At 43.4% G+C, this 27518-nt stretch overlaps 1 protein-coding gene across 12 annotated transcripts in view; it reads right to left on the bottom strand.

Moving 5' to 3' along the window:
- The window catches only part of OTOF (otoferlin), a 588950-nt gene that overhangs the window by 166685 nt on the left and 394747 nt on the right, over positions 1 to 27518 (bottom strand). For all 12 annotated transcript variants that reach the window (XR_014225011.1, XM_082249402.1, XM_082249403.1 and 9 more), the window contains exons 6-7: positions 15486 to 15559; positions 1836 to 1962 (exon numbers count right to left, since the gene is read on the bottom strand). Coding sequence is in view for 11 of the 12 variants with exons in the window: in XM_082249402.1 (XP_082105528.1) it covers positions 1836 to 1962; positions 15486 to 15559 (201 nt within the window). In the remaining variant the exon portion in view is untranslated. The remainder of the gene's footprint in view (positions 1 to 1835; positions 1963 to 15485; positions 15560 to 27518) is intronic.

The following is a 27518-nucleotide window of genomic DNA, read 5'->3' as shown; positions in this document are numbered from 1 at the left end:
GGGGACTCGTTATGTCTCTGGCTTACAATACAAATATTGACACAGATTTCCTGCACTGTGATATAGAACACATTTTGTATATAAACATAAAGGGATTTGCTGCTACCATGGTTTTGCGGCGAATCCAAGGGATTTTTGACCAAAAACGTTGCATGTTCGCCACTAGAAATAAGGAACGACTTATAATGCAGTGCATAGTCTTTGCCGGTGGTCAGTTGAGTTACAAGAGCCAAAAACTTGAAGGAATGGATAACCCTTCCCCAAACCAACAGGCTCCCAACAGCCAAATTGCAAAATGCTTGGATTGACTTCAATACAACCAGCCTGCCCATAGATGGATCAAATCTTGGCTAAACCCTGTTGAACTAGATAAGATCCGGTCCATCTATAGCCAGCTTTAGAGAGAGCTAACAATTCTACGTAGTGAGATACATTGTTTTTTGTTTTTTTTTTTGGTTTTAGTGTGGTTTCTTTTTTTGACATTGGTATGTCCCCAGAGAGTATCAAGCTTCCCATACTTATTTGCCCTACAGATGGCCAGAAATAAATAACAAGATTTGCCCCCTATAGATTTCATTGGGATTCACTGCAAAGGTTGCAAACTTTGAGAAAGATTTGCAAAACTGTTCATAAACCAAACCAAGAGAAATCCGCTCATCCATGCTCAGATATTCAACAGCAGTTAACAAGAAAAATGTAATTGCTAATACCATCCAGAAACTGACTTTATTGCCCCTAAAATTATATTAATCTATAGAGCAGTGGTGCTCAACCCTGGCCTACAGGGCCCACTAACAGGCCAGGTTTGCAAGATAACTGAAATACATCCCAGGTGATATCATTTGCTGCTCAGTGATTGCAGTACTCTAGTCTGCATCTCCCCAAGGTAATACCTAAAATCTGGCCTGTTAGTGGGCCCTGAGGACCGGAGTTGAGGACCACTGCTATAGAGGAGTGATTTAATAACAGATTGAACACCTTGCAAACAAAGACTACCAGACGTGTGATACCCACACCCCCAAATGACTTAATTGCACATGCTTGACACTACATGATAATGTCATTGAACTTGCAATAGTGATGATGCAGGTGTTTGCGTAGGGCAGTGTTTCTCAACTCCAGGTCCTCAGGGCACACTAACAGGCCAGATTTTAAGTATTACCTTGTGGAGATGCAGACTAGAATACTGCAATCACTGAGCTGCAAATGATATCACCTGTGATGTATTTCAGTTTTCTTGCAAACCCGGCCTGTTATGGCGCTTTTCCACTGCATGGAACCGTACCGGTTCGGCACGCTTTTGTGCTTTTCCACTGCTGGTACCGCATGGTATAGGGTCGGAACGGTTCGGTACGGTACGGTATAGGTTTGCTTTTCCACTGCATGGAACCGAACGGTACGGTACGGTACGGCTCTGAAAAAACAGTACCTACTCGATTGTGGTTCCAACAGGTACCAAACTGGTACCATATCCCACAATCCTTTGCATGCAGTCACTACTAGCCACTGATTGGTCAGAGAATCACACCCACCCCGTTGTTATCCCACCCACTTAACTTTAGTACTACTTTAGTGGAAAAGCAAACCTATACCGTACCGTACCGAACCGTTCCGACACTATACCATGTGGTACCAGCAGTGGAAAAGCAAACCGGGCCAAGCAGGGCCGAGTAGAGCTGAGCTGGTACTAGCCGGTACTTGCAGTGGAAAAGTGCCATTAGTGTGCCCTGAGAACGGGAGTTGAGAAACACTGGCGTAGGGGATGGAGGCATAGGTACAACGTTTATAAAATGACGAATTATCCTATAGCACCTATGAAGGAGTAATCAATTTACCTTTTATTGGAGACATTAGTTGTGACGGCCGTGACAGAGGCAAGAGATATGGTGTCTGGGTCCAGTCCACCACCCAGCCTCATCGCTTTCCTGTCCAGGTCTTCTGTCTCCAAGACGGCCGGCTCATCTGTAAATACATAAAAAAAAAATTTAGAGATCATTTTTCTATAGCTTTGAGTTGCATTTACAACAAGGGCACCACTTTTATACAAGCTCCACCGATTGCATCATATGGTTATTTAGGTAAAAACTAATACTATAATGCACTATAGGAGGCACAGTGGTTAAGTGGTTAGCACTTCTGCCTAGCAGAACTAGGGTTGCTTGTTTGAATCCCAATTATAATACCAGCCTGGAGTTTGCATGGTCTTCCTGTGCCTGAATTTGTTTCCAAGCACACTCAAAAGACATGCTGGTAAGTAAATTGACCCTAGTGAATGTGAGTTAGGGACCTTAGATTGTAAGCTCCTTGAGGGCAAAAACTGATATGAATGTATGAAATATATATATATATATATATATATATATATATATATATATATATATATATATATAGTACCTGCAATAAATGAATGTATGACCAAGAAAAGATGATTTCATGTTTCCTGAACTATAACGACTTTTATGACTCCTCTCAGCAACCCGTGTCCCACTACAGTTCTCTTCAGTCACAAATTTGCAGAGATGGATACAAGATGGAACGAAAATTTAGACAAATGTATCACAATTGATACGTTTTGAGGCTCAGCACTCTTAAGGCGCTTTTCCACTGCATGGAACCGTACCGGTTCGGCACGCTTTTGTGCTTTTCCACTGCGGTACCGCATGGTATAGTGTCGGAACGGTTTGGTACGGTACGGTATAGGTTTGCTTTTCCACTGCATGGAACCGAACGGTACGGTACGGTATGGCTCTGAAAAAACAGTACCTACTCGATTGTGGTTCCAACAGGTACCAAACTGGTACCATATCCCACAATCCTTTGCATGCAGTCACTACTAGCCACTGATTGGTCAGAGAATCACACCCACCCCGTTGTTATCCCACCCACTTAACTTTAGTACTACTTTAGTGGAAAAGCAAACCTATACCGTACCGTACCGAACCGTTCCGACACTATACCATGCGGTACCAGCAGTGGAAAAGCAAACCGGGCCAAGCAGGGCCGAGTAGAGCCGAGCCGGTACTAGCCGGTACTTGCAGTGGAAAAGTGCCATTAGATACTGGCCCACAAGTGCAATTATGTAGAATATAGCCCTGGATCTGCTCGGTTTCCTAAAATAAGGAATACACCTATTGGATTCATGATGCAAGTGACAATTGCAGATACCTTCTGTCTTGTGAAAACTCTACTTTGCTGTACACTGGATTAGTGGAGAATGTTTTGGTTCAGTTTTTGCTTACCTCATCAAAACCTGTCCGGTTATACTGCCTTCTCTGCAGCTGCACATTTCTCGGTCCTCTTTACAATGCAGGAGACATCTGAGCAAAGTGGTTCTCCACAGTCCTTGTAGGTCTTAGAAATTATTTTGTTTCTAGTGTTCACTATGCTTGTCTCCTATATTCTGATTGCCTGCCTGTCTAACCCATTCTCATGACTTCTACTACCAACCCCACATTGTCTGCAAGCTACCTACCTCGACCTTTTGCTCTGTAGAGTATGCTTCTGCCTATGATCTTGGCATTGTGTCAGCTCCATGCCTGTTCATTAGCTGTTGACCAGATGAGAAACCACATGGGACACACCTGAGGGCCATGACCTGTCACAACACCCTTACCTTCTTGCGTGATTCCCAGAGATGACTGGATACTCATAACTCAAGGTGTAAGAGAACGTTTGCTGTGCAAAGACGTGTTCCCGTTAGGAACTTGACAATGGCTAATGCGCATGCGTGAATTCATGCAGCCGCGCATGCGCGGACTCGCGCAGCCACACACTCACGTTCGCGAATACGCAACGTGCGTTAAACACTGGCGCCAAATGGGCTATTTAAACCCAGCCCTTACACTACTTCAGTGCTGCTTTGTCTTCAGCCTTGGATACCTGTTTACCTGCATCTTGTTTCCAGTTCCAGACCCGGCTTGTCCTGACGATTCTCTGCTCTCCGCCTGCACCGACCTTGGCTTGTCCTGTGACTTCTCCTCCTGTCTGCTCCTACTGGCTTCTACGTTACCGATCGGCTCCAGACCCGGCTTGTCTCACCACGCTCTTGTCATTCCCAGATCTATCCATCCTGCCCAGGAGGCTCACCAGGCTCCTCCTGTTATCCAGGACTCCTGCCTCCAGCACCTGCTGCCTGCTCATCGTCCTGCTCACCGGACTTCCCTGGCAACCCTCACCAGTGGCCATCGTCCGCTCCAAGCAACCTCCAGGCGCTCGTGCTACTCTATACTCCGGTGCCCCCTGTCTGCACTATCAGGGGTCCCGAGTCAGAGGAACAAGAGAGGCCTTCCTCACAGTATCAGGCTCATCTCCAGGTACGTGGTACAAGGAAACCCATCTATATTAGTGGTGACACAAAGGTTTCATTGTAATTGTATCATGCACCCACTAGGACAGAGCTTTTCTCAACCAGGGATCATCCAGTGGTTCCTAGGGTTTCCAGGAGCAATGAGCAATTTCTACCTCTTAGATATCTAATTGTTAACACCAATTTTCCTATTAACCATCTAAAAGGGGCATTCTTCCCACTGACCACCAAAGTAAGAAGGTTGAGAAAGGCTGCTCTAGGGCTACCCCCAAGGATAAATGGATGATTCACCAAGATTACATAACAGATGACCTTAGCTCTGCCACTCCTTTCCTTGTCTGGAGGTAGGTCCAATTTGTGATGACGAAGACTCTGTCTCTACCCATTGTCCCGAAAATGGTAAAACACTTTTTGGATTGGGTTGCATTTAAAACTGTAAATTAACACTGAGTTATTACAAGTCGTTCCTTCTGTATTCCCTATGTACTAATGTCCTAAAAATATCAAATAAACTAAATTTACTGCACAAGCTCATAAATAATGCGGTCTGCAAGTTATTGTGTTATTTGAGTATAATGAAAGGAAGGAAAAAAGTCAATAAAACTTATATAAGAGATAAACATCCGCACAAGCAGAGGGAAATGAGAAGCTTCCCGACTCGTAAAGATTTTATAGTGCAGTGACAGTTATGTGGGCAAATTAAATTTATTTACTTATTTATTTTTTTTTTTTTATATATCGCTGTCTTTAGTTCAATACACTGGTTTTAGACCTGAACTTAAAAAGTGAAGATCTACTAGGTCATAGGGAATATCTAGAAATGATAACGCCTATCTGCGGGGAAAGTAAAAATCCACCTAGCAGTGGGGCTGCCCCTTAGGGTTAAAGTGATACTGAAAATTATGTTATACTTATCTGCTCTGTGCAATTATATCTTTTGGCAGTCCCTGCCGGAACTTTTGGCTCCTCTCTCTCCTTTTGGTGCCTCCTGTAGTAAGCCAGATGCCAAGGAGTCCCCTGTGCATGCGCGCTCCAATTGGTCCTGGGTCAGGCTAGTAAGCCTGCCCTCCTGACAGCAGTTTGATGACAGCAGGAGGCTATGGCTTAGCTGCCCTCAGTTTCTTCTGTGAAAGCAGGAAGTGAGAGGAGTGGTGCTGGAGCTGGAGACAGCGCTGGAGCAGTGCCAGGAGCCAGGTAGGTGTTTAGGGACAGAGGGGGGAAGGACAGGTAGTGGGGCATTTTTTACTGTAATAGAGAGAATGCAAAACCCATATCCAAAATCTCCAAAATTTTCCACGTATATCACTTCCGGTCATCGACAGTATCAGGTAGTTGCGTAACCAGAAGCCATCTTGGATGCTGTGGCGAAGAATCATGTTTAAAAATGGAATTTGCTTTTAAATATATACTATATTGTCAAAAGTATTGGGACACCTGCCTTTACACGCACATGAACTTTAATGACATCCTATCTTAGTCCGTAGGGTTCAATATTGAGTTGGCCCACCCTTTGCACCTATAACAGTTTCAACTCTTCTGGGAAGGCTGTCCATAAGGTTTAGGAGTGTGTCTATGGGAATGTTTGACCATTATTCCAGAAGTGCATTTGTGAGTTCAGGCACTGATGTTGGACTAGAAGGCCTGGCTCGCAGTCTCAGCTCTAATTCATCCCAATGGTGTTCTATTTAGGTTGAGGTCAGGACTCTGTGCAGGCAAGTCAATTTCCTCCACCCCAAACTCGCTCATCCATGTCTTTATGGACCTTGCTTTCTGCACTGGTTCAAGTCATTTGGTGGAGGGGGGATTATAGTGTGGGGTTGTTTTTCAGGGGTTGGGCTTGGCCCATTAGTTCCAGTGAAGGGAACTCTAAAGGCACTAGCATACCAAGACATTTTGGACAATTTCATCCTCCCAGCTTTGTGGGAACAGTTTGGGGGACGGCCCCTTCCTGTTCCAACATGACTGTGCACCACTGCACAAAGCAAGGTCCATAAAGACATTGATGAGCGAGTTTGGGGTAGAAGAACTTGACTGGCCTGCTCAGCGTTCTGATCTAAACCTGATAGAACACCTTTGGGATGAATTAGAGCAGAGAATGCGAGCCAGGCTTTCTCATCCAACATCAGTGCCTGACCTCACAAATGCGCTTCTAGAAGAATGGTCAAACATTCCCATAGACACACTCCTAAACCTTGTGGACAGCCTTCCCAGAAGAGTTGAAGCTGTTATAGCTGCAAAGGGTGGGCCAACTCAATACTGAACCCTATGGACTAAGATTGGGATGCCATTAAAGTTCATGTGCTTGTAATACTGTTGACAAAATAGTTTATGCGTGCGCACTTTGGAAATTAATTTTAATTTATTTCAAATAAAGATTACTGCACTGTGATATCTCTGCGGTTGCTTATTATTTTTGTAAATGGCCAATATGTGACGTAAGGAAAAGCAGCCTTAAAGGGAACTGTTGCTTGGAGGAGAGGAGGTGACTAGGAAGGTTGACTGGCTGCCTGGAAGGATGGCATTGATTCAAGCTATTGTAGAGGGTCATTGGACTCCATTGAGTGCACATCTTGGGTGTAAGCACAAGGGAGCACATAGTTATTTTCTGAAGAGGTTTATTGTAGTTCCTCATGCATGATTGTTGAGGAAGAAATATATAATATAAAGAGAGACTTGTTTTATTCACAGCACTTTTAATAAAGATTATTTTGCACAAAGGACAGTTTGTTAAATAAGTTTATTTACAGTATATGACACTATAAAGATGCTTTTCGATGTATAAGTTTTATTTATTTGTTTCCCTTTTTTCTTTCACATTGTCACATAAGTGTCGGTTCACACTAGGGCGACACGACTTCAGGCGAGTTATGCCGTCGCCTGTGCACCACTGTGAAGGCAAGAAATCTATTTTGAACCTGATTGAGGTTCCATAACCATTACACCACGACTTTGGCGCGGCTTGCAACGACTTCACATAATGGAAGTCAATGCAAGTCGCTCCGATGTCGCCCCAAAGTAGTGCAGGAACCTTTTTCTAAGTCAGAGCGACTTGAATCGCTCCTATTAGAACGGTTCCAATTGCACAGCACGGTCCGCTACTGTCAGACAACCAAGTCGCCTGACAAGTCGCCCCAGTGTGAACCGGCTCTAATAGTCACAAATACTTGATTTTTGTACATTTTTTTACACTGCAGATTTGTTTGTAGCATGGCTCCTGATTTAATTTTCTTTTAAATGTCTTTGATATAAATCAGGGTTTCTCAACCAGGGTTCCTCCTGAGGTTCCTAGGGGTTCCTTGTGCAATGAGCAATTTCTGCCTCTCCAATGACACCATTGTTCCTTTTAGCTACCTGTAAGGGGATAATTCTTCCCAATGATGACAAGAGTAAGGAGAATTCTTCCCACTGACTGTCACACTAATGTGTCATGAATTGTAGATTTTTAATTTTTAGCAGGGGTTCCCAGAGACCAGAAATTAATTTCAAGGGTTCCTCTGTGTTGAAAAGGTTGGTAAAGGCTGATATAAATGGATGCAGCTCTGCATTTATTAATAAACCATTAAATGCAATTTTTAAACGCAAGCAGTGTAGGGGCCTGAAATTGAGGTATCATACTCTTGCAGTCCCTGTGCAGCAGGGGAGGGGGAAGCAGCATAAGTAGCCAATCAGGTGTGTTGCAGTTAAAGAAGCATGCTGATAGGAAGAGAGAGCAGAGTGACAGAGAGAGGCGCTTATCAGCTTGCCTCTTCTCCATTCACTGTCCACTCACGGGATGGGGGAGAGACAAGACCTGCAAGTGTTACTGAACTGCAACAAAGAAAACTCCATCTCCTGTCCTGCCAGACAGATCTATGCAATGTGAAAGGGCTGTGTAAATCTCAGGCCTGGATGGACAGAAATACAAATCCTTTGGCAAATTAAACAGCTCCTTTTTATGTGTTTCAGCTGTGTATTTAGCGGTTTGCCTGGAGTTCAGTTTTAAAGCCCTATTACTTCCAATTCTTAAACTACCATTTCTGGAACTTCATTAAACATTTAACTTCTCGCAATCTATCTTTGCTGAAATGAAAATTTTGAAAAGCCAATAATCCAAATAGAATTACATGTTTTTATTAGCCCCATTGCAGCTTGTGAAATTAACTGAAAAGCAAACAGTATGTTTTATCTTCTCAGTTATTTATTGTTATATTGGTCTGCTTAAATTTACTTTTCCATTAGGCGTATTTTTTTGAGTATCCAGTTCCTTGCTGAGCCCTGTTGTCTCTGGAAGCCGCCAAAGTGTTTGATAGCATAGAATGGTGCTATCTATGGGAAGTGCTCAAAGCTTTGGCTTCGGCAACGTCTTCTGCAACTGGGTTACATTTTTTTATACATTCCTTAGAGCCTCTGTATGGGTTAATGGGATGATGTCCACTCCTTTCCCTTTGTCCCATGGGACCAGACAAGGGTGCCTACTGTCACCCCTTTTGTTTGCGGTCCCTATAGAGCCTATTGCAGCCTTGCTGGGGCAGAAACCTGGCATGAACAGCTTTTGTAGGGGAAAACATAAAGATAAGATAGCTTTATATGCCTATGACATGTTGTAGTTCTTGGCTGATACCCAGGGATCTTTGTCTACTGCAATGTCCATCCTTAAGAACTTTAGTGTTTTTTCTGGCCTAAGTGCATATTACTTCCATTGGACTCTTTTGAGGGCCCTCTTCCCTCTGCACTGCCAGGTTCAGGTGGATGTACACCTTGCATACCTTGGGGTGGTAGTCTTCGCTCAGCCCCGGGCACATATCTTTCATTATTTGCAACCTTTACTTTCGAGATTTAAAACCCAGGGCAAAGTTTGGTGTAAACTGCCTCTTTCCGTGGCTTGCCACACTAACCTTTTTTAAAAAAATTTGGCTGCCTCAGTTATTGTGCTTTTTCCACAATTCGTAATGCTGGATTCCTGATAAGCAGGGCTTTTTCAGCAGGAACATGGGGAACGCAGTTCCGGCACCTCCAGTACTGAATGTGTGTAATGGCAAAGGGTGCTGGGGTGTGCTACAGGATCTATTGATGCTGGCTGCTGAGGATCTATTGTCACTGGTTGGAAATTTTGCTAGAGGGGGTGGTCTATTTTTCCTAGTGGGAGGATCCATTGTTGCTAGAGGTGGGTCTTCTGTTGCTGGGGGTCAGTTGTTGCAAGGAGGGATCTACTGTTGAGAGGAGGGGTCTATTGTTGCTGACTGCTGGAGAGTCTATTATTGCTGGCAGCGGGGATCTGTTTTTGCTCCTGGGGGTCTATTGTTGCTGGGGGGAGGGTTATTTTGTTGCAGATGGCCCATTGTCCCCGGGGAAATCTATTATTGCTAGGGGGGGGGTCTTTTGCTGCTGGCTATTTTTCCGAGTGGGAGGATCCATTGTTGCTAGAAGTGGTTCTTGTGTTGCTGGGGTCAGTTGTTGCAAGGAGGGATCTACTGTTGAGAGGAGGGGTCTATTGTTGCTGACTGCTGGAGAATCTATTATTGCTGGCAGTGGGGATCTGTTTTTGCTCCTGGGGGTCTATTGTTGCTGGGGGGGAGGGTTATTTTGTTGCAGATGGCCCATTGTCCCCGGGGAAATCTATTATTGCTAGGGGGGGGGGGGGTCTTTTGCTGCTGGCTATTTTTCCGAGTGGGAGGATCCATTGTTGCTAGAAGTGGTTCTTGTGTTGCTGGGGTCAGTTGTTGCAAGGAGGGATCTACTGTTGAGAGGAGGGGGTCTATTGTTGCTGACTGCTGGAGAATCTATTATTGCTGGCAGTGGGGATCTGTTTTTGCTCCTGGGGGTCTATTGTTGCTGGGGGGGAGGGTTATTTTGTTGCAGATGGCCCATTGTCCCCGGGGAAATCTATTATTGCTAGGGGAGGGGGGTATTTTGTTGCTGGCTACTGGGTATCTAATTTACTGCTTTTCTTGGTAACAAATTGCATACAAATTACATAATACAACAAATGTTACTTTGTTCTATAGTCTCTAAAAGGGGCAATACTGGGAGGTGAGTAGGGGGTGGAACCAAGCAACAATGATCAGAGGTTGGTAAGGGCAGGGAGACAAGGGGATACTCGGAAAGGGGGAGTTCCTGCATTCTCTGTCAGTGCTTTAAGTGGCCCAAAGGAGGTGCCGGTACTCTATTATAGCCTATATATATATATATATTTTTTTTTTGATGACTCCCCTCATCCCCTGAGGTAACAACAACTATATTGAACTATAGGCTATAGGCGATTACGTCACTCGGTGATTCAGATTCACTCTGTCTGTCACAGTGACTCACCTTTGCTATTTTTTTTTTTGGTTTTATTAAAACGAAAAAAAAAAATTAAAATTAAATATGTTTAATGCTTTTTACCAGGAGATACAAGTACATTTAAAGCGGAGTTCCGGGCACAGAAATGATTTTTTGCTGAACATACCCCCGGGACAGTCAGGGCTAGCACATTCCACAATGGCTAGCCTCTGATCTGTCCTGGTTCGCACTTACCTTTTAGAAGAAATACTTACTTAGAAAATTTCTTCCACAGCGTTTCCATCTCTGTTGTGGGCAGCTGAAGCCGGCACGGTCCTCTTCTCTGTCTTCTTCCGCGTCTTCGTGTCCCAGAATGCACTGCACCGGCCCCTCTCGTCACTTCCGGTGCTGCGCCGCATTCCTAAACAGCTTCTGGGCATGCCCAGAAGCTGTTTAGCAGGGGAATGCGGCGTCGCCCGGAAATGACGAGCGGGGCCGGTGCCGTCGCATTGATTCCTGGGAGCGATGACGTTTAGCTCCCAGGAATCATCGCGAGGCAGGAAGTGACGGGGTGAGCCTCGGTGCTGGAGGAGGAAGCAGTCATAGGTGAGTATTTACGATCTTCAATAAAAAGGTGAGTAGACAAAAAAAATAAAAATAACTATCCAATTCCTTTTCAGGTGAGCTCTACCTAGCGGAGGGGCCCAAAAAAAAAAAATCGTTTTTGTGCCCGGAACTCCGCTTTAAAGAGATTCTAGGACTTATCTGAGATAGATTTTTGAAAGCTCCAGGAGACCTTTAGTTTGCTACAGACACTTGACAGGCCAGGAGGGAGGGAGAAGGTGTTTTAAAGGATAAAAAAAACATGGAAAGCAGAGGTAGTAGTCTGGACATCTTACAGCACTCTTGGGCTGCACAGATATCTGAACAGGTTAAACGACTGCTTATTATAATAAACCAGTCAGGTATTCTTAGATACCACTTATTTTGTTCACCTTTGTATTTCATAATAGAATAGAGAATTTCGTTTCCAACGTGCCATAAAGCTTACATTTGCTTAAATTATTTTTTACTGCTTTATGGAACAGGCAGTGTTAATCATCACATTATATTAAAAACGTTTTATACCGAGGATATAAAAAAGACTCTCTCACAAAATGCTGTAAATGTCGGAATAAGAGGTATACCTCCGAAGAAGAAAGTAAATACTTACCTTTCCCGCAGTTCCAGTCACTGTTTGTCACACACGGAGATTCTCCTCGGTGCTGGCCGCCTGGCTTGGAGAAGCTGCTGGAGGGAGGAAGTGGGTGGAGCCAGCAATCTAAGCGCGCGTGGAGGAGGAAGGAGACCCCGCTGTGGATGCTGGGGCCTCGCTCTCCTTCTCCTCTCCTCAGGACAGGTGACGTCACTGGTTGCTAGACACCAGGCGGCAATAGCAACCAGTGCACTCACTGTTTACGCTGCGGCTGCTGTATAGGTCAGCGGCGCGGCGGCGGGACTACAAGAGAAGCTTTCAGCTCCGCCACGCTGCTGTGTGGTGGACCGTGGACTGGAGAGTGTGAGTACCGGTATGCTAAAAGCACGTTCTGGCCGCACGGAGAGGTGGCGGTACTCTCAAGAGCTATATTTGGAAGTGGCGGTACTGAGTACCGGTGCGTACCGGCCCACTTAAAGCACTGTTCTCTGTGAAAAAAACCCTGGTCATAAGTATTTAAAAAAAATGTTGCACTGATTTACTTTTGTGCATTAACACAAGTCATACCACGTGTTAATGAGCATTGTATTAGGGCAGCCCATTCAAAATTAATGGCACCCTAACTTCCCTAAAATGGCACATGGCACTAATGTGCAATGCTGTACATTGCAGTGTTATAACACAGGTGTGTTGAGTTAGTTTGTTGGGGTTCCGTTTAAGATAAATACATATTACATGCGTTACTGCGCGTTGTGGTTATGCATGTGGTAACGCATTGCAGAAATGTGAGTCTGGCCTAAATAAGGAATTAGAACAAGAGCTTAGAAAAAAAGAAAACACCTCTATCATCCGCGGAGACAGAGAAGAAGATCAGGATGAGTCTAGAGGGAATGTGATTAACAAGAAGAAAAACAGCAATCTCAGCAATTGTCATCCTCAATAGGAGATCTGCCCATCTGTGCTCACCCTGATATTGACAGACAGATACCCTAGACAGGTAGAGAATGCTCTTGTTTTTAATAGTCGCCATATAATGCTGCCTACTGCGGCAATCTCAACACACTCTGCGCAATGGCACTTTTAAAGAATCTTTACCATTACCTGTGAATGGAGGAAACAGTCACACTGGACAACTCATCACTTAGACATGGCCATAAAAAAGGGGGAGGAATCATTTTTGGAACCACAAGAATAGCATTGATCAACTTTAATGGCATAAATTGGGAAATCATAATTATTTTAAACAATTTTGAACTGTTTTTCAGAGCTTAAAAGGGCATAAAAAGCCCCCTGGATTTAAATACAAATGTTTACAATATCCAAAAGATCAAGGGGGCCTGGTGGCACCAAATCCCTGGGTACATTTTCTGGTGGTTTTGGAAAATTGAGGTTTATAAATATCCTTTTATAATATACTTTTTTTTTTATTGCATTATTATAACCCTCTGTTGGCCCGGGTCTACTTCTCCATCTCCTACTTACCCCACACTGCATTTGCTATATAAGGTCTGGCAATTAACTAAAACATTATTGGTTATTTCTGGGTATACAATATACACTCCTCTTTGGACAAACAGGGCGTTTCCTAAAATCTCCCGACTAGAAGGTTTTTTCAGGTGGGAACGTGCAGGTTTTATCGCTATTTGCAACTAAGACATGCTTTAAAAACTCAGGCCTGACCCCAACCATTCATTTTTCCTTTACTCCCATTCTAGATATTATAGTTCACGCAGATACTAATAAAAGCCTTATTTCTCAGATATACAGACGGGTGTTACCTAAATTTCTTTCTAAATTCCCTAACCCTTGCAAGCACAGATGGGAGACGGATGCAGATGTAATTTTAGGAGATGTATGGGATCAAATACTGCAGAATGCACAGCTGGTTTTAATGTATCCAACTCATAGGGTGACCCAGCTTTCCCTTCTGTGTAGGGTCTACCATACCCCTGCATTTCTGTATAAATTTGGCCGTAGGGATAATTCCCAATGTGCAAGACAGGGGTGTAACTACAGGGGTTGCAGGGGTTTCAATTGCAACTGGGCCCCATGCTCCAGGGGGCCTGTGCAGCTCCCCTGTACACCTGGATTGGAGGGGCGGCGGGGGCAGTGTGTAGAGAAACCACTGTCCTCCTTTTTCCTCCTGTAGCTGCAGGAGGAAAATTAAGGAGATTGGTTCCTCTGTATGCTGCCCCCGCCACTCCTCCTATCCAGTTCACTTGTGTTCTGCTGTCTCTGGGCTCCTGTGTGCTCCCCTGGTCCCCCTCCCCCCCCCAATAAATGTGCTCCCTTCCCTATCCTACCAACTGCTGCAGGGAATGTGTCACAATAGAGAACCAGGAAGGGGTCGGTAAATATGTAATTTACCAGCTCCTCCCTTTTCTGAATGGACAGAGTCATAGTCACTGATACTGTAAAAAAATAAAATAAAATGATAACAAATAATACAATTAAAATACCAAAAAATTAAAACTACTGACACCAGTGGGTGAACTTCCAGGATTGCAAAGGTTACATTTGCAACCGGGCCCTGGCATTCCACCACCGTGGGGAGGCCCCAAGATGGCAGGAAGGGGGCCCACTGCAGAACTTGTGAAAGAGTCCCGCTGCGGGATCGTAATGAAGGGCCCGCAACGAGAATAAAGGGCCCCAGGATCAGTGGCCAGGACCAGGCTTGAAGGGAAGGCCGGGGGGCCCTTCAGGGTTTCTTGCACCGGGCCCTGAAGGTTTTAGTTACACCTCTGGTGCAAGATGAACTCAATCTCCTGGCTCTTTTATACATTTGTTTTGAAAATGCCCTAGACACCCTAAATACTGTATATGGCTCTGTGTTGACTTTAGACCCTGTTTTATGTTAAGTAGGGCATGTGAATTCCAACAATCTGGACCCCAACCAGGTGTTGGCTATTGCGAGTTCACTTTTTTTGGCACTCAGCTTCTCGCTGGACTTTGTCCAAACCTCCTACCTTGAAAGATTGGATACTAGAAATGAATCAATATGTAATGTTTGAAAAGCATATTTATGCCTAATATAATGCCTCTTACAAATTTGAAAAAATCTGGAGTCAATGGATAGACGCAATGCGTCTTGATTGTGTTCTGTAATGTAGGCTGGGTATGCTCTGTGTCTGCTGGAACTGCGGGACTTAATTTCAAATAGAATTCAGTTTTCCATTGATATAATATACTTGCACTACAAATGCTATTTTTGTTGCTAGCTGTTGTTACTTTATTTCTAGTATTATATTATATGCATCATGCTGATCTTTATACTTATATTCAGCGCTTGGTTGCCATGCGAGGTAACCTGCTTTTTTTTTGTGTTTATTTTTCTTTGTACATTTTTCTTTTTTTTCTTGGTATTTGTTATATAGAAACCTTTTTATAAATAAAATCTGAATTAAAAAAAATACTTTTCCAAACAGAGTCATATATCCATGCACCCAGTGGTGCCTGCATAACCCCCCTCTTCGATTGATGGCACCCAGGGTTTAGCACACCTGCCGCCCTACCCTTGGTGCGCTTCTCTTCCCAGCATCAGAAACCAAAATATCTGTTTAAGGTAGACTGAATATTTGTCACAATGGCTCAATAATAAGTAAATTAATTAATGAGATGCAGGCATTGCTTGATAACCACATAAGGTGTTGAAAGCTTGCCCTGCAAGGTCCGGGATCAAGCATTGCATTAAATAATTATTGTGAGCCGAGAGGGGGATCGGTAGAAGTAGCAGAATCACATTACCTTGTTTCCTGCCGTCATCTTTCGGTGGACGTGTCTTGCCGAGCTTCATGGCAGAAAATACTCCTTTTCCAACTCTGTCAAATAACAAACAGATATCATTAATTAATTTAAAAGGGTAAGGCCATGTATGGCTTCAAGTATGTCTAAAACCAAGAAATAATTTAATATTTTACCAGTCTTTAGATGTGATGGCTACATTCGTTTTCTTTTTACAAGCTTTTTTTCCCCCTTTTTTTAGCTGTTGATCCTGCCATTTACATACCTCCTCTCCTAGGGTGACAACGGTCACTGACTGCACAGGGACTATGAAGCAGCAGTTCTGTCACCAAAGGTGGTTCTCCCGATTTGGACTACAAACCCCTCTCCCCATCACCATAACCTAGTAGGGGGCATTCTTTTGTAGTTCACAAAAGATAGCTGGGGAAGCTAATAGCATGTTTGATGAACATGTTATATCAGTTTACTGCACATATAGTTATAGGCAGGGCCAGCCCTACTATGGATCCCACTGGGTCCATTGGACCCAGGCAGCACTTAGAGAGGGGCAGAAAATTGACTCCCAAGATTTTTTTTCCAGCAATTTTGTGTCATCGGTTTGCGGTGCATTACAGGTGGCATTTCCCTATCTCATACTGCCGCATGTAGTGCAAACTGATGAGTATGAGGAGGAGGATCGTTCCTTACATGATCGTAGTGTGCGCAATGACACCTGACAGCACACTCCATCTCACGCAGGACAGGCTGGATCTTCTAGGGCGGGGGTCGCGGCAGACACAGGAGTGACAGGAGGTCTGAGGACATACAGCGGGTGTTTGGTGGACCGGGCGGTGGTGAGTTATGGAAGAAGACAACAGTATACTATGTATGATATTTTCTACATTTTATATTTATATAAAAAAAATGGATATGTGGGCCTTTTGGTGGGCGTGATTTTTTTCTTGGGGGTGGGGGGCAGCATTTCATTCTTGGAACCAGGCAGCACAATGCCTTGGTCCAGCCCTGATTATAATGACGCTGGGATCCTGACAGGATCAACAGGTATTTTTCTGTACTAAGAAAAATTTACTCAACCTGGAAAAAGAAAACTAATGATCTCCTGCTGGGTCTATGACCCCACTGCCTTGTTGACTGCCACAGCTAAAGGGGGCTTTATTGTGCTCTACCCTTCCTGTTCTTAACTGGCTATCTTTGGCTTAAATACTTTCTGAATTACTGATCTAGAACAAGCCTGCAGGCAGTGAAGTCAGCAAGGACTCAGGTTTCCTGATCTGCACACTATTGCCAACTTGCCAAGTCAGTGGTTCAAAGTATTAAAGGCAATTTTAAGCTCGTTATTGTGCATTGGTAGCCCACTCATTTTGAACAAGCTGCCTTACCGCAGTGGACAATGACTTGTGACATAACGCTTTTTAAAGCACTGTAAATAAGTAAATTGGCCATTAAACTTTATGGTCTGATTTACTTGTTTTCAGTGCATTTATGCAAGTCATGCAACATGTTAACGCACATTGTATTAGGGCAGCCAACTTAAAATGAAAGCCACCCTAACATGCCTAAAATGGCATGTTAAATGCGTGTTAAGTGAGTTACTGCAAGTTTCATAGTTACATAGTTAGAGTGAAATAAGTCCATATAGCTCAACCAATAAGAGAAAAAGAAAACACCATACAATCCCATATACACAATTCTATACCCACAGTTGATCCAGGGGAAGGCGAAAAAAACCCCAGCAAAGCATGATCCAATTTGCTACAGCAGGGGAAAAAAATCCTTCCTGATTCCCCGAGAGGCAATCAGATATTCCTTGGATCAACTTTATCTATAAATGTTAGTATTCAGTTATATTATGTACATTTAGGAAAGAATCTAGGCCTTTTTAAAGCAATCTAGTGAGCTAGCCAGAACCACCTCTGGAGGGAGTCTATTCCACATTTCACAGCTCTTACGGTGAAGAAACCTTTCCATATTTAGAGACTAAATCTGTTTTCCTCTAGATGTAAAGAGTGCCCCCTTGTCCTCTGTGATGACCTTAAAGTGAATAAGTTAACACCAAGTTCACTATATGGACCACTTATGTATTTATACATGTTGATCATATCCCCCTCAATCTCCTCTTCTCCAGAGAGAATAAATTCAGTTCCTCTAAACTTTCCTCACAGAGTTGTGGTTATGCGAGTGGTAACGCAATGCAGAAACGTGAACGCAGCCTACATAAGGAATAAGAACGAGGGCTATGGAAAAAAAACACCTCCATCATCTGCAGAGACAGAGAAGAAGATCAGGTTGAGTCTAGAGGGATTGTGATAAACAAAAAAAACAGATCTCTCAGCAATTGTCATCCTCAATAGGAGATCTGCAATCTATGCTCACCCTGATATTGACAGATAGATACCCTAGACAGGGAGAGAATGCCCGTGTTTTTAATAGTCGCCATACAAAGCTGCCTACTGCAGCAATCTCAGCATACTTCACACAATGGTAATTTTGGCACTTTAAAAGAATCATTACTTTTACCTGTGAATGGAGGAAACAGTCACACTAGATAACTCATCACTTGCACATGGCCAAAAAAAAAGGGGGGGGGGGAATCATTTTTTGGAACCTCAAGAATAGCATTCATCAACTTTAATGGCATAAATTGGAAAGTCTGTACTCGGAAATCCATAGGAAGGAATGGGATTGCACACTGCATTTGTGAGTCTGGGGGAAAAATGTTGCCAAAAAGCCAAGTCATTGATTCCCTACTGGATTAGGGACAAGTGAGTATAAGGTTTTTTTGGGTCCTGGCCATAATAAAATGTAAAAACTGTGTATAAATCCTCTTTACATTCTCTTTAAACCATTCATGACTGGACCACTGAAGTATAGATGTCTAAACCATTGCACTTTTTGTATTAATCAGCAGGTGATTGGCCGCTAGGACTGCAGCAAATCACCTCCTGGTTAGCTTGAAAAGTTCACCTCGGCAGCTCCATGCTGTGTGTCCCACATTCGGTCCAGAAATGCTCTGCTTCTGCTTCCCTCTCTCCACTCCATGTACGGTAAGAGGGTGAAGGAGGGCAGAGGACACTACTGCTGCATGTGGGGGGAATGATGTGAAGGGGGGAAGTGCTGTGGTGGAGAGTAAGATGTAAAGAGGGGCAGTGTTGGGGGGGGGGGACAGGGGTGATGCAAAGGGAGGGCAGTGCTGGGGGCGGGGGTGTGATGCAAAGGGAGGGCAGTGCTGGGGGGGGGGGATAAAATGGGAAAAGGGTCAGTGCTGTGAGGGGGGAGGTGTGATGTAAAAGGAGGGAGCAGTGCTGTGGGGGGAGGAGTGATGTAAAGAAGGACAATGCTGTGTGTGGGGGGGTTGTTAATGTGAGGAGGGCAGAGCATACTATTGTGGGGGGGGGGGGTGGTCATGATGTGAGAGGGGGGCAGTGCTGTGGGGGGGATGTGAGGGGACACAGTTCTGCTGGGGGGGGGTAATGTGAGGCCGAAAAGGACAGTACTGTGGGGGTGATATGAAGGGGGCACAGTTCCATTGGAGGGTGATGTGAAATTGCCAGAGGACAGTACTGTGTGGGAGGGATGTGAAGGGGCGGAGGACAGAACTGTGCAATGGGGGTGATGATTTGAAGGGGGGTTGAGGACTGCTGTGAATTAAGAGGGTGTCTGATGTGAAGGGAGGTCAGTACACTATTGTAAAGGGGGGGGGGGGTGATGTGCAGGGGGCCCAAGAACACTATTGTGAAGGGGAAAGGTGTGTTTTGAAAAGAAGCGTTGGGAAATTTTTCCCTGCTTTTGCTGCAGGTACAGCAGCCCATTCAAATGAATGGGCTGCTGTGCCGTACAAATTAACCTTGACAAAACGCAGATGTGGTGACCTAGCCTAAAGGCCCGTACACACGAGTCCAAATTCGGCCGGGAATTTTCGTCCGACGACCGATCTGCCGATTTTCGGCTTGTTAGTATGGTGCTCTCGACAACCGACTCCGACTTTTCGGCCGAAAAAATTCTGGTGTGCAGGCTATAAAATTTTTGTCCACCGTCAAAACACGTCCGATTTTCGTGCAGTCAGTACAGATTTCGACAGGGAAAAATCTTATGAGCAAGACTGGGCATGCTCAGAGAAGAAAGAACACAAAGAAAGCAAACCAACACATGACATCACTTCTGAAGTATAATTCTGTCGGACGACAAAATTTGTGTGCAGTCTAGAGCACATTCCAACCAACAGACACCACTCTGGACAAAAGACGGACGACCGGTCGGCGGAAATTCGTTGCGTGTGTACAAGGCTTTAGTCTGAGTGACACTGACAGCACACTGACAGCACAGTCTCACAACTAGAGCTCGCACAGGTGTGCACTCTCAGCCCTGGTTCACACCTATGCATTTTTTAGTGCGTTTTCAGTTTTGCAGAAACACACTACGTACTATTTAACATGGTTTCCTATGGGTAATGTTCACATCTGGAAGGGCCAGGGACTTTTTTTCTGGTTTTTGTTTCCATAGATTTCAATGAATCAAAAACGTGTATTGAAAAATGCCAAATGCACCTGGGTTATGCAAGCTGCAACCTGCATAGGTGTGAACCAGCCAATGTAGGATAACGTTCTCACAGCACAAGCAACTACAACGCATGTCTAAGAAGGTATTCTCCATGTTGAGAGTATCTAGGGGTTAAACAGTAAATTTTAACACAGTACAGCAATAGAATTAGCTAACAAAAAGGAAGAAAGCTGTTCCAATTAGACATTTATGGAAATGATTCATCTGTATTTCCCTAGTGTCTTTTATTTAGCAATGCATTTCAAAGTTTTGGTACTTTTCTATTGTTTGAAAAATGATGTGATGTAAAACGTTCTTTTAAAATGAGAAATTTCATTTTGCATATTACAAATGACACCATGTTGGTAGTTATAAAGCTTTAATCTTCTGCCGACGGCTCCCAGGAACTCATTATCGGCTAGTAAAAACTCAATATTTGTGGGATTACTACTGCCCACACAGAGCAGTGTACTGGCACTGCTCGGAGACAGATGCGCTGATATTTGGACAGTGTCATCAGTCTTAAAGGCTAATCCTTGCCAAAACTAGAAGTTTAATTTTGGGTGAAAGTAGGCGATATGAAATATAATACAAAGTTTGCCTTTTCCCTGTCAATCTTAGAAATCCCCAGCACTTTCCAAAAAGGACATAGCGGAGAACAGAGAAGGGATTTGAAGGATTCCAAAAAAGGAGTTTGAGGGATGATGGGTAGACAACAAATGTCTTGTGTCCCATCTCTAATTTAAAGTAGACCTGTCACAAGCCTGGGACAGTTCAGATATAGACAGCTGAAATTATATACAAATCTTTATGGGGTCTTTTTTGCTCATCATTTGCATAGCCATCACAAATAATGCTGATAATGTGTCTAGTATGTATATTTCCTAATATTGTCAGCTCCATCTAGTGGCTATAATGCTGTATTTTCCAGACTGAGGAAAGAAGAAAATACTTGGCCTTGCCTCTATCTGCTTGTTAGGTTTCCCACATGGGAGGCGGAATGGGATGATCTAGGTCAGGGGGTCTCCAAACTTTCTAAACAAAGAGCCAGTTTATTGTCCTTCAGACTTTAAGGGGGCTAGACTGTGACCAGTGGGAGTGGAAAATACCCCACAATCAGTGGGAGTTAGCAATGTCTTCTCAGGCTTCAGGGTGAATGGGAGTAAAAAAATTGACATGTCGTTAGTAGGAAGAGGAACTGTGCACCATCATTGGTATTAGTGGGAGGAATAGTGCCCCATCATTGGTATCAGTGAGAGGAATAGAGCCCCATCATTACCATTAGTAATAGGAATAATGCCCTATCATTAGTGCCAGTGGAAGGAATAGTGCCTCATCATTAGTGTTAGTGGGAAGAATAGTGTCCCATCATTCTTATGAGTGTGAGCAATAGTGCCCCATCATTCGTTTTAGGAGGAGGAATAGTTCCCCCGATATTGGTATTAGTGGGAAGAACAGTGCCCCATTTTTGGTGTCAGTGGGAGTAATAGGGCCCCATAATTGGTATTAGTGGGAGAAACAATGTCCCATTGTTGGAGTCAGTGGGAGGAATAGTGCCCCATTGTTGGTGTCAGTGAAAGTAATGGTGCCTCACAATTGGTGATAGTTGGAGGATAGTTCCCATTTCAGTGGAAAGAATAGTACAGGAAGGGCTAGATAAAGACAAGCAAAGGGCCCCATCTGGCCTGCGGACTGCTATTTGGTGACCACTGATCTAGACATTCATGGAACAAGCTGAGATTTCCCTATAATTATTTAACGGATAATTTTGAAATGCAGTTTTGAAGGTACCCTCACCTATGGCAGGTTTTGGGTCATTATTAGGGCAATGGCCAGTGGGAGATCTCCAATAGGGGTGAGCACAGCTTTGACCAGTTTCAGTTAATCAATATCTATAGCCAACCATTTTTAGATTATAATGAGGCTGTGAAGGTTAGGAACCTCTGTTGGAGTTTTATTGCCGAGTATTCACACTGGGAAGCTTCACCCTCTCTGTGTGTTATGGCGACCATTGTCATACCTATAACACATTTTGGTTCCGATCTCCTGGACACAGTTAATCCTGCTTACAGTGTGCCTCAGGATCAAACTTTGACCGGGTAGTTCCACCCAGACCCTGTCCACTTAGCAAAGTAGCCTGCTGAAAACCCACCTCTAATTTAGCATGCTCCAACCATTCAAGGCTCCAAATCACCATAATAAATGCCTTATTAGGTTACTGCACATGTACTCACTTACTATGATCCTGACACATCACCCAGGACACAACAGCATCAGGATGTCCAAGATATGGAATTATCTCGGCAAATTAGGGACAGTTGGCATCTATGGATTGTCACCACAACAGAATAGGATGGTAAGGACAAAATGTTATAATTGCCACTGTAACAGGAAATTAAATTTGCCAATAGGGGCGCCTCTTCCAATGACAACTATCTTAAGGTGGTGTTGTATCTCCAGGACAGGATGTGAAGGGAAACCTGTCCAACGAGGTACAGATGGCCAAAAAGTAAAAGTCTGAAAAGGGTTTAACCCTGTTCTACTCTATCTAATACCAAAAAAGATTGACTTTATATGTACATGAAATAGTGGGTTTGAGTACACATGGGGTATCACCCATCTTTTTCAGCCTGAGTACAATGCAAGAAAAACTCAAATATTTTTTTAATGTGGACATTCCATGGCCACAGTTGTGTCTACCATTCTCCTTAGCCAATGGCAGCTCTTTATCATTTTCCTCTGGACACAATAGATACTTTCAAAGCCTGTACAGAGATGATAGGACAAGATAATCAATGAGTCAGTCTAGTGTATGTAGAGGCGACTTTTTAGTTAGACTCTTGTCACGTTTTTATTGTTCTCTTTGATGGGGAGATTCATGCTTCCATTTGACCTGGTGACCAATTTCACTTAAAGACGTAAAAGGAGGGAAAATACAAAGATTTTGAGTTGTCACCAAAATAAAAGGTGAGAGGGAATCTATCAGTGAGGACACTTATTCCCATGACAACTCTAAGATGGGAATTTCCCACACATTGGGGACATTTCCTTCTATTTTATGTTGCATCTCCAAGATGGAAGTGAAGGGTAATCTCTCCAGTAATGGACGAAATGTGCAGGCTCTGCTCTTTATGCTTGGGTAGAGCACAGAGGAGGCATTGGAAGTCTTAGAGATTTTTCATGCCTCCGTAAACAATAGATGTTACCAACAGTCAACGGAAGAAACTTGCACAGCAGGCTGACAACGCTGCTGCTAATTGTGACGCAGTGTAGAAAATACCCCTCCATAAAGGATTTTAAGTATATTTATAGTTCTGCAGACAAATTGGGTTAACACCTACTTTATATCTGTTACATGTTCCCATTACCAAATCATTTCAAAAGTGGCGGTTATATTTTTAAATGCTTTTTAGGTACTTAGAGCGGTTGTAAAAGCTGAAGTTTTGTTTACCTTCATGCATTCTATGCATGATGGTAAAAAACCTTCAGTAGCCCCCCCCCCCATCCCCCAGCCCCCTTACCTGAGCCCAATCCAGCAATGTGCACAAGAGCAGCTGTTGTCCCCTCTCTCCTCCTCCATACTGACTTAGAGACAGCCAATCACAGCCAGTGAGGAGAGAGTGGGGGTAGGGCTGTGCCCTGTTCTGTGTGTTTATTGAACACACAGAGCGGGGCTTGGGAGCGAGCACGCGCGAGTGCTCCCACAACAAGCATCTTGCTATGGCGGGACTCGCCGGGGGGGGGAGGAGCCAGAAGCGCTAGCGGTAGACCCAAGAAGAGGAGCATCGGGCTGCTCTGTGCAAAACTGTTGAACAAAGCAGGTAAGTATAATCCTTACATGCTCTCCCTACTTTGTGATGTTTAAGATATCTGCCATACCTTCACCTTAGAAACATCTAAAAGGTAACAATTTATATATATATATATATATATATATATATATATATATACAGTACATGTATATATATATATATATATATATATATACTGTATATGAAACATTTTTTTTTTTCTAGACTTGCTGTGTGAATTGGAACACAAAACATGCATATAGTGGGTTTTCTCAAATTTGACTGCAAAAGTAAAAACACCCTTTAATCCTTTCTTACACTATCCAAAAAAAAAATGACTTTTTGACCTCCCTGCCTTACGATATCTAATTTACGGGGAAGGTGAAATTACACTTAAAATTGCGCATTTCCCATGAAAGGAATTCTAACTGGAGTCAGAGTTTCCCACGGAACGGTGCGCACTTCGCAGAGCCCTGTTCATCTCTCATTTAAATTTGCCTTCTTAATTGCAGATAATAGGATCAGCGATTTTCTTAATTGCTTAGTGTTATGGTTTTAATGAATAATTAATAAAGTGTAAAATGAATCTACCCAGATTTTATTACATAATTACCTTTTCTTTCTCCTCGTAACTACGACATTCTCCATATAATAAAGTAAAATAATCACCTAGCCCTCTTCTGTTGTCACAGGGCGATGGTGAAACCGAGAGGCTTCTCGCGGGATGTGGTATGACAAATGATAAGAAGTGTTAGAATTATTTATGGAAATCTATGTTAAGGTTTTATTGTAAAATAGACATGAAGGTAATTTTTGAAATACGCTCATATTTTTACTTGCGTTTCCATATTTGATTGTTGTAGTATGTATTTTTTATGGAATTGCTGTTATATTCATTTCGTTTTATTATTATTATTTTTATTTATATATTAGTTTTAGTTACACAGTGCACCTGATTTACTAAAGGATATGTGTGCAGGTAATTGTGATCAGACAAGCAAGTCTACGGTGGATTTATATGGAATTTACTCCAGCTATCTAGAATAAGTTAGCGGCACTTTGGTGTACCCAAAGTAAAAGTTTATTTTTCTTTAGGTTTTTTTGCCCTTGGTATTTTTAAAAGGAAAGTGTCATCTGATAACATCTCAGCATATACCATGGAGGATTAAAACTGCCGTGTGTATTAGAGAGCGACCGATTATCGGCAAAGCTGATACATCGAGGGCCGATCTGCACGTTCCCCGATATATCGGAATCAGCCACCAAGGTGGCCAATATTACCGATATTTGGAGAGTGCAGAGTGATGACTGCAGTTAGAGGCATCACCTCGGTACCGGCGTCCATAGCCGACGGTCGGCTGTCTTGTAATGACAACCAATGCGACTGAGAAGCCGCTCGGCTGTCATTACAAGGAGCGGGAGTGGACATCCCCCCCTTCCGCAGCCTTCCGTGGCTCGCCCGGGTCTCACGTCCCACCAGGAGACCCGGGCATCCTACCTGCACAGCCGCGGAAGACCCGATCAAAGCCGCATTCGGCTCTGATCGGGTCTCCATGCAAAAACCCAGAAGTGATGTCATGATATCACTTCCGGGTACTGGCACCAGATTAAAAAAAAATGACAGCATTCAATACAGCCACACTTGGCGTTTTAAATGCTTTTAAGTGCAGAGGAGTACCTGTCAAGTAAAAAAAAAGGAACACTGGGCTTTGCGGTACCAGGAGAAAGTATGGCACACGTATAAGGCATAAAAAGTAGGTATTTATTAAAAATGATTTAAAAAAATTTCTGTAAATAATCACAACTGTGTAAGTATACTTCATCATGATCTCTATATTGTAGGGTATTGTACACAGGTTTGTTGTTGTTCTTGTCTATATATATTTTCATTATATTTTTGAACTTTAGAAAGCTTCCTGATTCACCATCCAATGGTATTCCCCTGAGAAAGACAGCTAAGGTCGAAACGCATCAACCCTTTGGAATTTTGATACATGTTGTATGAAATTCTCTTTTATGTTCAATATGTTTGATCATTTTTATTTCTATTTCTCCTAAGTTTGTGATATACAGGGGTTATTTAAAATAATTTTCAATAAATACCTACTTTTTATGCCTTATATGTGTGCCATACTTTCTCCTGGTACTGTAAAGCCCTGGTGTCCCTTTTTTCCCCAGCTCCCTTCTGGAATCTTTTGTGCTTTTTTTGTAAATTCTTCTGGTGCTGTGGCAAAGGAATGGGCTGCCTTAACGTAACACACAGTGAAATGCAACATAGCAATGCAAATGTAAAACAGTGACAGGGGCCTAAGTCTACAAGGGCAGGTATTGTATTATACCAGGGTAAAACTTATAGCACCCTGTGGTGTACAAGATTCCATACGCTGACACTTCGAATTGAATTTCCAATGAAAAATGAATGTACAGTATTTATGCTTGCTTCCCATAACATCATAGCATATGGGGTCTTTTGACCTGCTGTTTAGCTTGGTGAATGCACCTTTTATTGCTTAGCAAGCCAATTACATTTATATTTTTCCTTTATTTTAATTATTTTAAGTATAATTATGGATAACCCTTATTAATTTTAAAGCAGTATTAAATCAAAAACAAAACATTAATTATATTGCAGTTTACCAATTCTTATGTAATGCCCGCCTTGAAAGGGGCTGCTTGGCAATTTGGGTTCTCTGTTCAGAGCCTTGACTCCAAGAACAACCTTAGCCCCTCTGACACACCCGGTTGAATATAAATCACTGCAAGCACGTATAAAGACCATAGGCGTGCGCACAGGGTGTGCCGGGTGTGCCTGGGCACACCCTAATCACCTAGGGCACATTAGCATTATCGCTCTGTTTGCCAGTGAGGAGATGGGAAAGATCTCCCTCGGACCTGCTCTGCCATAAGAGAAGTGCCACACACTTCTATTTCACTTTACCAGCAGGGAGAGTAATGTACCGGGGCCATATACATGTAGGCAAACACATGCATGTGTATTTAAACTTTGGGGTGCACACCCTAATGCAATAGGCTGCGCACACCTATGATAAAGACACCAATATAAAATACCTTTTGCCTGGCTGTGGGTTGCTAGACACCACCCATTTGGTAATAAATGCATTTCAACCATTGATGCAAGTTTAGAGAAAATGGCAGTGGAACATAAATGAGCACACAGCGGGTAAATCTGAACACAGCCTGCTAGACACACTAATAACTAAGCCAAAGTGACTAAGATTAGGTTCTATACCACTAACTGAAATCAATATGTCAATTAGCAAATCAGCAGTAAACAATGTAGATAAATCTTGAATGCAATACACTGGTTTAGAGTGCACTCTAAATGAATGGCTGGGGTATGGTACAGCGTCTTCTAGAAAGTACCTCTTTAACTAAGCAAAGAGGCAAAGGCCTTGAGGCAAAAACTGTTAGGGCAGTCGTTAGTCCTGACTCTCCAGCCTGCAAAATTTTGGGGCCCAGTAACTGTTGGCGCTCTTTAACCACTTTACGACCGCCCGCCGCAGATGTACTGCGGCAGGCAGCCGTTCCTGGGCTAATCGCCATACATATACGGTGCTCGCTCTCGGGAGTCTAGGGGGCGAGCCTGTGTCAGGCGGCTCCGATTGCCGTCTGACACCCGCGATCATTCCCCGCTGAGAGAGAAGGACGGTCAGCTGTTGTAAACACAGTCGACCGTTCTTCTCCCTGG

The sequence above is a fragment of the Pelophylax lessonae genome (genome assembly GCF_965119305.1).
Source record: "Pelophylax lessonae genome assembly, chromosome: 3".
In the NCBI taxonomy this organism is placed as follows: domain Eukaryota; kingdom Metazoa; phylum Chordata; class Amphibia; order Anura; family Ranidae; genus Pelophylax; species Pelophylax lessonae.
The sequence above is the reverse complement of the archived record's forward strand: the minus strand, read 5'-3'. Positions and strand labels throughout refer to the sequence as shown.